The sequence below is a fragment of the Bombus impatiens genome, unplaced genomic scaffold (assembly GCF_000188095.3).
Source record: "Bombus impatiens unplaced genomic scaffold, BIMP_2.2 scf_0317, whole genome shotgun sequence".
NCBI lineage: Eukaryota > Metazoa > Arthropoda > Insecta > Hymenoptera > Apidae > Bombus > Bombus impatiens.
The window spans coordinates 2431157-2446704 of record NT_176736.1 but is presented as its reverse complement, the minus strand read 5'-3'; the positions used below and the strand labels follow the sequence as shown (position 1 = coordinate 2446704).

Sequence of the window (15548 nt, the reverse complement as noted above, 5' to 3'; positions counted from 1 at the left end):
AGGCGTTTACACGGGGCCGGAAGTTTTTTAATCCGTGAAGCGCAACGGCATTTTGGAGGATGCTTTGGACGCGAGATTTCTCGTCGAGACACGCCACGTCGTTGCTTCCGGGATCCTTCCTCGCCGAACCGAAAGTTCGCCGACGTCTCGGGGCAAAGTAGCCAAAGAGACGTCGACTCGCGTCGCTCGTTTCGACTTAATCGGGCCGAACTTTTTCCTTCCACGGGCAAAACCGTGTCTCCCGTCTCGCAATGGCCCGCATTCCTCCCCTTCCGGTGTCTGGCGGCTGGTTCCACTTCGGCTGGCCCGACTACCGAAAAACTTTTTACGCTATGAAACAATCGACGCGTTCACGGAATCGACAAATCCAGCGTGAAAATCGCGCCAGAGCAAGATTCCGTGTCTCAGGCGTTTCTTGCAATGGATGGACAGTCGCTAGTCGCCGTTGCTTCGAGGAAATTGACGTTCCGCTTTTCGACGAAAGCTGCCCCTGTTCGATTGCAGCCGGAAACCGGAGATCAGACCGTGGCCTCGCTTCTCCAGATATTGTTCTACACGTGCATCCTCCTTCTCTTTGACGATACCAAGGTTTTAAGGGATTTGATGGATCCCTTTGTGGATTTCTTGCTTTGTAGGTCCATTTTGGTTTTGTTTGTGATTGAGAATCGGTGATATTGGAGAGAATCTTTGTGCGAGGCGTCACTTGTACACACATATATAGGTTTTGTCATACGATATCGTTCAAACAATACACTGTACGATTATTTATGTCAGAACGACAAGAACCGAATACGAGATTCGATTGATAGTTACGACCCGGCGTTAGGTCGAAATGTTTAAAGAAATCATAACTTAATGGTTAAGAACAACCTGCTGCTAAGGTCCTTTTTACATCAATTTCTGTACGGAATATTCCTATGGTATTTTTAATCCAAGTTAAAGAATTGAAGAAAGCAGAGTGTAAATTGTTCGAAGCTGAAGACGCTCGTTGCTTCCTTGTGCGAGACAGGTGGCACGACTCGATTAAACGGTGCGGATGAAAAAAGCGAGAAGTTCATCTCGGTTAACTCGTCGTTAATACGTCGCCATTCGGAAGAAGAAGAAGGAAGTTGAGTAAAAAAGAAAGGAAAGAAAGGAAGATGAGGGGAAAGAGGAAAATCGAATGGCGCTGCTCGAAATCTCTCGAGCGAAAGTTCGCGGCGAAAGAGGAAAAATTCTCGATCGAAAGCTCGAGGCGGGCCGGCGTTGAGTCGAGTCGAACAAAAAGCTTGAAAGCATCTGCTCGTTCACGCCGCGGTAAGATTAAAAAGTTCTTCGATCGGCGAAGAGCTCGCGACAATATTACTCGCCGAGTGGCTCTGACAAACGAACGCGTGTGCACGCTCGAGAACTGACTCGTAATACGACCTCGTTACAAGAACGTTTTCATTCCGTGGAATATGAAACGTTGAATGGGAACGCGAATTTCGCCTACATACGTTTTGTACGTACTTTATTCTGACAATAGTGTCTCTCGTGTAAAACGTTGGTTGGTAGTAATTTATTGCTGAAAATGATGTGAGTGACGTAGTTGTACTCTACTGCTCATAATTATTCGAACGATGCATTTCTTATTACATAAGTTTGTACCTAACTTCGGCTGTAAAAGACGAGTAAGGGTTTCTTGTTATTTGTAAAACATATGCTGCTTTGTTCGAGCAATGCGCACTTTCGTTTCCGTTATATCATTTTTTGGGGATGACAGATGGTTGTTAGAAAGACAGCGCGGTATATACTTTTCTTGATTACGTTTTCCTTGTCTTTCATGCGATAAGTTTTTCAACGTTAAAATTAAAATGTCTTTTAAACCAAACATTTTTTCCATCCAAGTATCTTAATACGATTTTTCAGAGAAATAAAGAATGAATAGGATGGTGTATAAAAAATATACGGTTCCACTGAAGAAGATTGAGTTAGCTTTGAGATCACCTGCACGCCGCCACCTACGACGTCGCCGTACACATGAAAAGATTTCTCTTCTGGAACGGTGTATTTTTTGTTCGATCGACTTTTTCCTATTTCTTCCCGCTTTGGAGAAATCTTAATCGATCGTTTTATAAAAGTTACCCGGTATGTGTTCCAAACTCTAATCATTCAAGCAACGTGCATTGACTACCGAATAATCACGAGCAGAGAATATTGGTTCTTCGAGTGTCTCGAATTAATTAAAAATAATTTTATTTTCTCAGAAAACGATACTGTTTTTTTTTCTATCTGATTCTAAGAAATTTATGATATCATGATAGACTAGTCGAAAAAAAGATTTAATATGATTCATAAAACGATACGCACTGTGATTCATAGTAGCTCATTCAGCCACGTAAACGATTGTAACAAAATCAACACGTAGAATTCTTCGGAACTCGAAAATGTGTGCCGAAGTAGACGATAAGATTAGAAATTTGCTTTTTCATCCACATCCATGCAATTTCAATCTTTCCGCAACAAGTCTCCCAAGTGCTACGAACCGTGACCAATAAAAAGGTCCCAGCAACAAATGGCGCCATAAGATGTATAATAAAATTCGTACGCGGCAGAAGGCGTGGTAAGGTCTCGCGTTTATGACGCGTACGCCCGAGACAGATGGTCAGGTAACGTAAAAGTGCTTGGATAATGCGAGCGATTCTTTCCGAATCTCGTAAATCCCCCAGACTCGACCGACTGACGCCACCGAAGAAACTTCATATCGTGCTTAAATGTCGAAACGTTGTCAAAAATACGTTCTGTCAATGTGCTAGATGGAAGGTTAGAAGATTCGTCACATTTCTATTTCACCTTGAAATTTCGCTTGAAGTTAAATAGTTCGGAATTAAAAATGAAAATGTCGCGAAAGGAAAAAAGAAAACGTGAAAAATTCAGGATTTTGTTATCGAAAAAGCATTAAGATCGAATTTCGAAAGAACGAAAAGAGTTGCCCGTTATTCCAGGATCGTTTACCTCGGAGAATCGAACGAGAGTGACGAGGGCAATTTGTCAAAGGGAATTCGGGCCAATTAATGGTATCGACGTTCGACGTTCCGCGTGAAAAGTGATGACGTACGCTTATTAATTGTGCGTCAGCGTAAATACAAATACGATGGTGGCGTGGAACGTCCGCAGGAAAAGTTTCGGCTATGGTCGTGTTGGTATATCGATTAAACCGTAATTATTCCACGGAAATTGCGTCCGATAGTTGTAAACATAATTTTGGCTGCGGCCAACGTACGGCCAACTTTATTCGAATCGATACAATTTGAAATAGACGACTTCCTGCTTGCTTCCCACTCCCCCTTCGTCCATTTCGTGTCTCCTTCTTTTTCGCGAAATATTAATTAAACCCGTAAAATATCGGCGCGGGATGTAATCGAATCGCAATGGCTGGGTAAGTTTAAATTACGCGTGCGTGGAAAACGATGTATGCATGCGGAATTTAATTGACGATTAGATCGAACAACATATTTATTTACACAGTGTAATTAAATTTTCAGTTCAGCTTCCTTCCGACCCTCATCAATTATAATATCGCTTATGATCGAAAAGCTTCCTGGAAAAATTACTAATACGCGTTTGTGATAAACACAACGTGGAATCTAATGTATCTTTTAATTATATGGCGGAATTGTTATAAAGTTTCGATTCATTTTATAAACGTAAAAAGAAGAAGGTTTCTTTCTTTTTTAAGAGCCCCAGATATTGTAACATTTGATACGTTATAACTATCGATTGAGACGCGAAAACCGAGATTTCTAAAAGGATTCCGATTCCCAACGCAATTCATACAAATCACAATTTTGTCTTATGAATGCGTTCCCCAGAAAGTTCCACAATAGAAAAAGGATTGAGAATAAAAATTTCCACGATTAATAAAATTACGGTATTCGGTAAAAATACTGACGATTATATCTGCGACTCGATTGCTGATCTTCTTAAGTGAAAAGGAACTTTTTGCAACGTATTCGTCCACTTTTGGGATCGAAATGATGTTCCTAAGTCCCCGAGATATTTCAATTCCGTCGATTCTTGAGAAAAAAAGCTCGATAAGAGGCGGCCGACCTAGATTTCAGACGTTGCGTTGTCGGCGGGATCCGATTCACGGCGACGAGAAATCGATCGAGCCAGTCGGTTTTCCAAGTAAAATGAAGACACGAGACGTGTCGTCGGAAGGGAAATCCTTTCCATTATTTACCACCGGGTATGCTAGCTCTGGAAATAGACGTGTCTCGATGCGCGCTGCCTCACGAGGTTAGGTGAGTTTCGAAAAGTCACCGATCCGGATCTGGGTAATCGATCCACCGATACCATATGGAGCTCTATTCTTGTATCGACATTATCAATTTTCGTGTCGTGGAAACTTTAACTTTTTGAATAAATATTTCAGTATTTAATAACTTACTGTCTTCAATTAAATTCATTACGAGTAATTCTATCGAATCGGTAGGGAAATTATTGTATCCTTCTTTATGAGAACTTGATTACTTGAATACGAGGTAAGCTCGACTAATATTATTAATCTTCTTATAGGTTTCGAATTTATTTCTACTTAAACCATTTCGTAATATAATCTGAATAAATGATAATTAAAGTTTCCTTGTACAATTCCTTAATCCCTTTTGCACACGCGAACCTTGTCCCGATGGAAATTCTTGTTAATGACATACGTATCGATAATTTTTCAGAATACACTTGCACTCACAGTAAACTACTAACCGAATTCATAAAAATAAACGAATAACTGTTAACGATTTATAATGTGACAGCATAGAAAATGACAATCTCGATCACAACCTGAACACATCGTTTGTACCATTTACTGGCAACTAATTATAACAGAAAGGGATTCCGTTTTTGTGGGGAGCTTAATATGAGAGAACGAGAATGATCCATTTAAGAAACAAGTACAAAGTAACGCAAAAAGGTTCGCGAGCATCAAAGAATAATGGGTCAGAAGAGGTTCGCCCATTCTCGCCGTTATCCTTCTTCCGTTTGCAAGCCGAAAATCGTGTCAGACAACGAAGGATCGTCCAGCGGAACGCTTTCCATCAAGGCACTCCACCGCGGTGAGATATTTTCCATCAACACGACGGAGGTCCCTTCGTGTTTTCCGGCAACCTTTCATTACCCTCGTCACACGAATCTGTTTCAGACCTCAGCTCCGCACTTTCCCGGGGCATTAACGCGTGAAACCCGACGGGGGCGGTCTACCATCACCCTCTTCCCTCTGGATTTATACGAGCCACGTCGTCAAGACACGACCAACAATAGGAATTTCGGAAACCAGCAAGGTTTCTACCGTCGAGCAAACTCGCGAACCGATAGTTTCCTTGTTCAAGGGCTGATCGTTGAAGGGTTAACGATATATTTGTTTTCCTGATCTCTCCTTATAGCTAGGTTTTGAGGGTTCGATGTCAGTTTTAATTTGGAAGGACGTGCGGATATTAATTGCGGATTATAAATCATAGCAGTGTATGTTGATTACATTGTTTTAAATATTCCTTTCATGATTGAAGTGTTGTCGTAAACGTGGTTTTTCTTAAGCACTTGTATGAGAAATTACTCTATCCAGCGATGATATGAATATCTTCATAATAGATATAATAATTGTAGTAAAACTAGTAACAATTCCAAAAATATTTTTAAATGCTACTAAAAAAGTGTAAGGAAAATTGATCTATAGAGAACAGAGGGTTTGAATATTTACACCATCATACACCCCACAAAGGTTTTCATCTTTCTTTTCTTTTTCACTCTTCTAGAAACGTAAATGGCCCTATTCCTCAAAAAACCACTTCATTCATGAAAAAAGCTGTTCACTAAAAGCCAACACTGCTACCACACTTATGTATCTTCTTCTCTTACACGAGGCATTCATCGTGCAACTGCAGTTTACCGAGTATGTTCCCCTGAATCGTGGCACATAAACAGAACAGAGGATAGCAAAGAAGGAAGATCAAAAGCCAGGGCGGCTCTTCTGTCTCTTGGAAATCCTCTAATAAACAAAGAAAAGCCTTAACCAAACCGTCGAGTACCTACATTGAGCTGAGAATCTGGTCCAAATTTCTTGCATCCTTCCGGAACGTGTTCTACGATGTGAAACGTTCCCCGGAAGTGACAATCAAGAGGCTGGTTCTCGGAAGATATCCGAGGAAAAAATTTCACGAGGAGAAACCACCTCGTCTCTGATGTCCATTCTCGACGAAAAGTGATCAAGTAGCTGGTGAGCGTTTCAAAGCGACCAACATCCGGCTTCCTCTCTTTCTCCAACTTTCCTCTTGGGACTCCAAGGCCCCGTGTTTACGTTAATTAGCTTGCTGAAACCGCGCCACCGGCTGCAAAGGGAACGAGTACGTGTATACGAGACTCGCGGAACGAGACTGATCTCTTCTTTACTGGGTGTTCCAACGTTGGCAAACGTTGCTACTGATAATCCCGACTGTTTGCGAGAGTGACTCTTCTCTGTTTGGCAATTCGTGGCCATAGTAAATCAACTAAGATTCGCGTAGCGGAAGATTTGATAATTTGTTTGGTGGTCGTACGGTTGACTTTGAGTAAAATTTAATGGAGATTGTAAATGTAACGAATTTATTGCGAGAGAAATTGAGTAAGATTATTTGAAACAGTAGGATATTAAGTGAGCTTACTATAACTCGTTAAAATCTGCTATCAGTTCAGTTTTTAATGGTCTGCGTCTAGAAATAGATTCTTGCTAGAAACAGGTTAATATAGCAAATAATTTACTGTTGAATCGGTCATCTCTGCAAAGTGAATTTTTGCAATAAATATCTCGCAATTTCTATACATATTTCAGATTCGCTTAAAATTTACACAATCTCGTATTTTCATAAAGTATTCTATGAGTATTGAAATACTTTCGCGAATCATTCTATGTTTGATGCACCGAATGTATCAATTAATTAATTAATTTTCTATTATTTTTTCCAGTCATAATCCTTGATTCCCCTAAGCTGAACCTTAAATTGAATATCAAAGGATACGTGTTTCTTTATTTCTTACTTCATTTTGTTCTTTAATTAATTTCTTGTTTAATTGTTATTTCTTCGGTTGGATTCGATTATACTTTCGTCGTGCATATTTATTATGCCAGTGTTTAATATTCCGTGTACAAATCTGGTAAAGTAATGAGTAATCAAAATGTTTTCACAAATTAACAACGGAACTTTGTTCTCTTATTGTTCGCCGACAATAAATTCTCAGTCCGTTTCGCGAACCAAGTCTAAAAGGTCCCGACACCAAACTGCTCACTTTGAATACATAACTCTAAAACTTGCTCACCCGGTATCGACCTACTTTGCGGGATTAAAATTCCGTATCTGTCCTATAGTTCGACTACATTAAGTTGCATCTTACTACAACGAACGTCTTGATCAATTCTCATTTCGGAGCACATTTTCAAAAACAATTAAGCGTTACGAGCAAATACGTTTCTTTGTAGTAAACAAAAAGTAGATCGTGAACAACACCTAAAACAATCTTCAGTTCTCCGATTCGTGGAAATATGACGTGGAAATATCAATTATCTTCGCTACGAGCTTAGTTTTTTCATAAAAATTGTCTTTCGATCGGAGATTAAGCAACTTGTGTCACGATATTTTTGTACTAACGTGAAAAACGCGAAAGTTAATAATGTTAGTTACTACTTTGCGGCGTTGATAAGGCGCGACTTTATGGAGCAAGCTTTATGGAATTCAGTTTCCCAAATTATGGAAAAAGAAGGAAAGAATTATGGAAAATATTTTCTTATATTTATATTCTGTGAGGTGTAAGTTGCCGCGTCTCATGAATGGCTGATCAGAAAGTATATTTCAAAATCATTGTACTCGCATGATATCGCGTGCAAAGGAAAGGATAATATTGCGATTTAAAAACATTAACTGTCAGCATGGCGCCTCGTGATGGATTCATGAGAGCAAAGCTGCCTATTGTGCAACAAGTTTTTCCCTTAACACTCTTGCTTCTACTTGCGAAGATCTAGAAGATCTCACAGACCACAAATCTTCTTTACAGTATCGTCAAATTTCGCGGCATCTCTTAGAAGGAAAAGAGCTTAACCTTTCGCCTCTAACCACCCCAACTAGAAGTTTCTATAATTTTCGACTGAATGTCCAATCATAAAGACAATCATCATGACAGAAATCATGACATTAAAATCATACGAGCCCATAAATTAAGGAATTATTACAATTAAAAGATTAAGAATCCAAGTGACGAGACAAATCGTCTAACACAATAAGAGCGTGAATGAAAGGAAATATAAATTTCATGTCAACATTTCCCAAAATTCTACCAGCAACGTGCGATTCCCTAACCGGAAGTACTCCGTCGTGTCTGACGTAAAACGCATTTGTTCTGTTTTTCTTGTAAACTTACCCTAATCTAAAAACCGTGTTTCAAAATACTTTTGTGGAAGGTAGCCACGAATCGAGACTGTTCGTGGAATACGCATCTGAAATGAAAATACGCGGGGGCAAGATAGGCTGACACGGTGCCAAACGCGGGTTCGTTCGTCCAGGAAGACGTTAAACGGGATATAAACGCGACGATTAATTTTCCAGCACGATTTTTCTACGGCCGGTTGGCCATTATCTGATTGGAACCAACGCGTCGCAGTCATTTTGGCCAGCAGCCGGCATATTTTCCCAATGTAACACGCGCTTTTTGGCTTTCTTGTAGCGTGAAATTTGTTTTACGAATCTGAGGGAGAGAATTTAAGAGACTCTGCCTCGCTTTGGATCGATAGAAACTACGTTGCGATAATCTAGATAATCTAACGATTACACTTTACGTCGTACGATAAATTTGATTCGAATTATTTCTGTTCCTACAAACGAAACGTCTAGATTTTGAGCTACGGTTATTTTTCATCGTTGTTATTGTGCGCGTTATTACGGTCTATTGGCTTGAAACACAAGTCTGTGCGTAGATTATGGCGTTATTAATAGTTGCTGATCCGAAGAGTGTTTGGTCGCAAGATAATCGATACATGGTGTAAGAGTCTTTGAATCGTTAATTGGCGTGAAAGTACCTTAGATCGAAGAACTAACATTGTGTTTCAAAGATCTTGCGTTATCGAGAATCTTACCTATCGTCTTATTTAAAAAGAAAACGTTAAATATATAAACTACGTCTAATTTAAAAGAAAATTAATCAACGCTAGAACTACCGTCAGTTAACACGAAGCTATTTTTACCAAAACCAGTCGAGATGATTGGTATTTAAAAAATACGTAATAATAGAATATTTTTATACTTATTGATTTATTACCTTCTTACAAAAGGAATTTCATGTTACGTAATAGATTTTTGGTATTATTAATCCACCTGGGACCATGATCCCTAAACGAAGGTTGACACAGTTATAAAATTGTAGAACCAGTCATTTTGACTGCTGTGGTATTTCTAGCGTTGGCATCTGGCGATCGATCCGGAATTTTCCTGATAACTGATATCATCATATTGAATGATACGCGGTAAAAATTAAAAAAACGTGTGGAAAGTTGCGTAAAACGAGGAAACTAGTTAATTGGGCTTCGATAAACAGATTGCAGGATCCTTTTACATTTTGACAAGTAGCAGTAATTTTGACTGGTATTGGTATAAGTGTTCGAATACATAAAAAACAAAATAAAATTCATTCTATTATTCTTTTAGTTATCGTTGCGAAAGTCATTACATTATTGAGCAAAGAAAATATAACATGAAGTGGGAATTTTAAAATAGAATTGTAAAACCGATGAATTTGACTGGTGTGGTAGTTCTAGTGTTAACTACCCAAAATTTATTTCTAACGGAACGTACGTAAAAATGTCAATCTTTTTATAATTCGATCAATGGTTGAAATTCAATTTTCCTAACCGACGACGTTCTCACTTCGGAATTTATTCCATTTCACGCAGCTCCGTTTTAATCTTGGATCTTGTAAAACAAGGCAAACTCTGTTTATCATCCCTTTATCTGGTTTCCAATGAACTACTAAGCGACGAAGTAGCGAAATTTCCGAACGCCAATTACAAGGAAGTTCTTGTCGGAACTTAATTGCTACTTACTCGCGAGAATTATTGCGGCTACGGAACACGCTAACTTGCAAAGGAATCGGTGAATTTCCGTTGCGAAGCGATCGTCGAATCGTCGAGTCGTCGCACGATTGTCTAATATCGGGGCACACACGAGCGTGACAAATCCCAGATTACTTTCACGGCGAACAATACGGTACGGGATGCGTAGAGAGCGGAACCGAGCTGTTAATTTCCTGTCGCGGAAGCAAACAGGCGACAAGCCAGCTAGAAACAAAGGTTCGCGAGGGATCTTTACTCTGTACACGCCTCGACGCCCTCCCTCCCTCGACCCTATCGTCGGCCTGCCCTTTGTTTTTCCACTCCGTTATAATTCACTCTTAACTCACCGCGTTTCGCCGTTGCGGAGAAAAATGCGATCGACATTGTGACATCGTTTTCGAAACGGTGGTTAAGTGCGAGTTGTGTTGGCGATGTAAATCGTGAGTTTTCATATCATCTACCGGATCTGGACCGAATACATCTACCGGAATCTGTAACACAATAAACGTGTAAAATAGATTTTCGAACCAATCAGTATATTATAGCGAAAGAGAATGCAGTTGAACGTCTAATCGCGGGGACAGAATTAAGAAATGAATTATTCAAGTGAAGATAAATTAGAAACTAACGAATACGTTTAACGTTTCAAATGAAAGAAATATTTGTCACAATGAAACGTAATGCGACTAAATAGTTGGTGAAACAAATAGCAGCTAATAAATAGAATATTTAATTGTGAACAAGCATACTAAAAATTATATGCACTCTCATATACTATATACAAGTTTATTAGAGCTACTAATAAAACAGAGCGGTAAACACATCTATAGGAAACAAAACAAATTTTGCAGCTATGAAAATTAATTTCACCTCTCCGATATTATAATGAGCACTTTACTTCGATTATCTCGTATATTGTACGCCCATAGTCGAAGTGCGATATCAATAAAGAAAAATCCCAAACGCTTAACCAGAGAGAAAAAAAGAAAAAAGAAAGGAAGAGAACAATTAATCATTTCCAAATTAAGAACAGATCTATCCCTGTTCGCAGACCTTATAATGATCCACTTTTTCCGGAAACAGCCATCTTCCTAGCCACGTTACATCTACTTTTTCACGCGGACAAAACACACGGACACCGCACCGTGGTCGGTGTGGCAAAAACGTTCCCAGCCGGTCGTTCATCGCGCAGAACGATCCTGTCCGTTTTTCAGAACATTTGTCGGCCGGTCACGAAACAGACCCGTCATTTTGTCGCCGGTCGTGTATCAGATCGTGCAACGGACGAGCATTGTATTCTCCTGCACGACTTTGTCCCCGTCGACCGGTGGTAATCGTTTAGCCCTTCCGCAATAGCGCGAATAGATCACGAACGATTATGAGAAACGCACGTTGCCTGTGTCCTGGTGTTAAGTAGGCCGCGAGTCGTAAAATTACAAGGCGCTGTCCCCTGTTTCATCGTAATTTCACGGGCTATGGATCGTACTGATAACGGACCTCGTAACGCAGCAACGCGGGTTCGAGACTTAATGAACGGAGTTGCGTCGATGGACGCTTGAATTTTCATGCAGCCACGACTCGACCTCGACCCTTTCCTTCTTCCACTTTAGGCGGAGGAAGGGCGGAAAGAACCGCGTGAACGCCTCGCGACAATTGCTCGTTTCCGGTTCGACCGGAGGCTTTGCACTTGGACACGAAGGTTTCGCGAACTTCGTGGCCTTGTGAACTGTCTTCGTCGAAGAATTTTAATCTTTTACGACCCTTTGTTCTTCTCTACGTTGCATTTGTTTTGTCGAACGTTTGGACTTTTTTTGTGGGGACGTGATCGAGATAATTAAATATATTCGGTATGCTATAGGATGAGCTAAGGCAAAGTTATGTTGAATCAACGACTAAAGATATTTCTTTTAACGAAGAAAGAGAGAGACCACGCCAAAGGAAATGATAAAGTTTTAGTTTGCTTCGGTTTTAGAATGGTACATAGAGCGTTTTAACCTTTTCTTTTTTTCTTTTTTTTTTTTTGTACGTGGAGAAATCCTCATAGACACTCCGCAATAGTTGCGTAACAGCAGAGTAGTGTTGGACTGCTACCGACTAAAACTCCACGATGACTATCCTACGCGTATGACAGGGGTGCTCCAGGAACCTCTTATGAATTAACTTTCTGTTGCACCCCTTCTCGCGTTCTCATGTTCTAGCCAGTCCTAATACTTCCTGACTATTGAATTGGCGTTAGGGGGCCATTGCCCTTAGCGCTGTCTCTCCTTATTGATATTCAAGGGAGGCTTGCCTTGTGTGCTTCGACCATCCAGCGCCCCAGAGTGGCCCAACTCCAGGGCGAAAAAATAGCTTCAGCGCGTCTCGACTTCGTCAACGCCTCACGGGGCGGTCACCCATCCTAGACCGCTCACAGCGTTTTAACCTAGACTAAATAATGAGGGAATAATAGATCTCTGATAGTTCGGAACTTTGAAGAATTTTCACTCTCAGAGCGATTAAACTTGGAATTATTAGCTGTCGCAGTGGATTCGCCGGTTGATCGAAAACGTTACGACTGTTGTTGCGAAGCGTGCGTGTTCTGATTCGGAACGAATGAATTCGCGGTCAGTTGTGGACGTTTCGACGAGCAAAGTTTCCAGCACAAGGAAATTTCCAATTCAGCTCGAAAGCCTCGTCACATGGAGATCAGTTAGAAAGTTTACCGATTACGTTTCCATTGCCTTATCAGATATTGCCCTGAGAGTGCGCAAGTACCTGCTACTTCTGGATTTACGTTCCATCGATTCCATCGACCAGATAAAAAGAGTTCATAAGATACAGATACCTCGTATCTGCGAGATATATCTGAGGATTATTTTGTATAAATAATTAGCTATATCCCAGTCTTTATTTCGTAATCCCAAGTTCTAACTTCTAGTCTGACTTAAACAGGTGGAAATACCAGAAACTGTGAAATTAAACAATCCGACAATATTTTATATAAAAATCTTCACCTCCGCGCTATATATAATATCACTGCAACTCCTAAATTCTTCCAAACAACTTACGACAACCTTTAACAACGATTTTATATAAAACGTGATACGTAGGTACTTTGAACCCTCAAATTTTTCAGCCGACGTAATACTCGCGTGTCACGTTATCCAAAAGTGACAAAGTACCCCCTAGTCCTCCCCTCCTTAAAAAAAGGGGGAAGGAGAGAAAGGTGAAAAAATCGCGTAGAAACTGGCGGGTAAAATTGCCGGGCGAAGAAATCCTCGACAACACGGAAACACGCAAGAAATTTGATCTGCAAGCTCGGATATTAAACTCGTAGGGGGAGAAAGCGAGAAAGATGAAGAGAGGGTTCGCTACATACGGGACCCCTAGTCAGCTTCAGACGAAAGTCCAAAGATGAGAAAGCATCGCTACCATACGGCGGACCTCTGATATCAAAGGTAGGAAGATAAGAGAGGCTCCTCGTCGAGATTGGCACTCGAGATTGATACACGCGTGCTTGATTTTCGCTTGTTCTTTGAAGAGACTCGCCGGCCGCTCGATGCCTCCACCTTTCCTCTCTGTTCCGTTTTACGAGATATCATTGCAAGGAGCAGGCTGGAGATTGCCCTGAGTCCCTTTCGAATTTCACGGGAATCGCGAGATTCTGAATCGTTCGAGCGAGGTAGGAGGAGACTTCTCTGAGTGAAAAAAAAAATAGAAGAGAATATATAGGAGGAGAAGGACGAATACAGAGGTAAATACATTCTTGTAGAATATTATTCTCCTAAATTTGTTTTAATCCTTCGATTTTTATACATTACACATACACAGATAGTCGCATACGCCATCTTTCAATATCATGTAAGAAAATTTGTAGCATGCCGTGACTCGAGAAACGACTTAGATTACTAGTTTCATTGGAAAGGCAAGATGCAAATCTATGTAAAAATACGAGGTTAATGATAATGGAATATAGAAAGTGTTTTGTAATTTGTAAGAAGATATAAGACAATAAACTCTTAGAAGCTATTTTATATCAATTGCTATACAAATTAATCAGATTTCCGTATTGCATCACAATTGGCGAGGTAAGAAACTCGTAAGATATAGCATAATGTACTTGTGTAGATTGATACTATAGAAATGATTCAGTCGATATTGAAAACTTAAGTATGTCGATATTGGCCGATCTATGTATTGATAAACCAAAAAATGTATCGCTACAGAAATGGTCTCCATTGCGCAAACGATGAATTTTAATATTCGATTCACTTTTATACAAACTTATCAAGATACATTTAAATTTGTCCGACGAATAATAGCATACTATTAACGGAATATTCCGAACACTGTTCCACAATTTAATAATCGCTGAACCTGTCAGACTGTTCAAAACCCTCGGCGACGTCCCCTGGGGTGCAAACACTGGTTCGAACGCGACCAAACTTTACGTGCTGTTTCCTTGGTGCGTGACCACGCAAGTCTGACCATTTGTATATTAGCTAGCTGCAGGTAGACGGAACCTGCAAGATTTGACAGGGGGCGTTTCCTATCCTAAAACTTCTGAAGACCCTAAAAGAGAAATCTAGTTTAAAGTTCGCTCTTAATGTATTCCTCTTCCCACGTTTACCTCCATAAACCTTCCCAATTCCACGAAACACTAATCGAAGGAACGAATTTTTTTCCACCCACCGTTTCCAACTTCGGACCTTCGTCTAGATCAGAATATTGGAATTCTAGCCACTAACTGCTGTTCTTCGCTAGGAAGCATTGGCATTTAAGATAGCGCACTGGTAAGAAACATAAGAACGTTGACTCGCTTACAGGTAAAAAATATAAGTCAGACTTCTTATCTTTCATAAAAGAGTGATTCTTAAATTCAACGCGTTGTCAGCAGATTTCACATTAAGATTATCTGCGTGTTTTCTAATTATTACAATCTCATTGACATCTATTTCATTGACGTCTTTACGATACTGACAACTTTTGAGCTTTCGAATCTGATCAGTGAGTTCGTATCTTGGTTTTCGTCGATGTTTATTTAATCGCAAAAGGAACAAATTTTTTAAAAAACATGATTAGCAATCATTTGAAGAGACGCGATAACCACTATCAGTACATCGATCAGTCTAATAGATAAAAATAATAAGACTTCAAAGAAAAAAAAGGAAGAAAAAATAGAATGTTCAATCTCGATATTCAACACCATCTTTCACCATTAAACGAATATATGGAAATTGTCCGTTTGAATGTTGAACACGGTCCAGTTTGGTCTCCCGATTGTTGTTTCAAACGGTATAATAGCGAGCTCCATATTCCATACCTACCCCAGGCAGTGCAGGACGTTCCCAAACAGCGTTCGCGGAGAATCGGGGTATATCCAGGTCGCGATTCGACCTCCGGCTCGTACAATTAACGAAATACTTCGTTCAACGACGATTCGCCGACGACCACGATCGCGTGTCTCTGTCCTCCTCTCGTT

The 15548-nt window shown here is 40.2% G+C and overlaps 1 protein-coding gene across 2 annotated transcripts in view; it reads right to left on the bottom strand.

Moving 5' to 3' along the window:
• LOC105680705 overlaps window positions 1–15548 on the bottom strand; it is a 215163-nt gene that overhangs the window by 81181 nt on the left and 118434 nt on the right. For both annotated transcript variants that reach the window (XR_002946570.2, XM_033320419.1), the window contains one exon: window positions 10435–10578. Coding sequence is in view for 1 of the 2 variants with exons in the window: in XM_033320419.1 (XP_033176310.1) it covers window positions 10435–10539 (105 nt within the window). In the remaining variant the exon portion in view is untranslated. The remainder of the gene's footprint in view (window positions 1–10434; window positions 10579–15548) is intronic.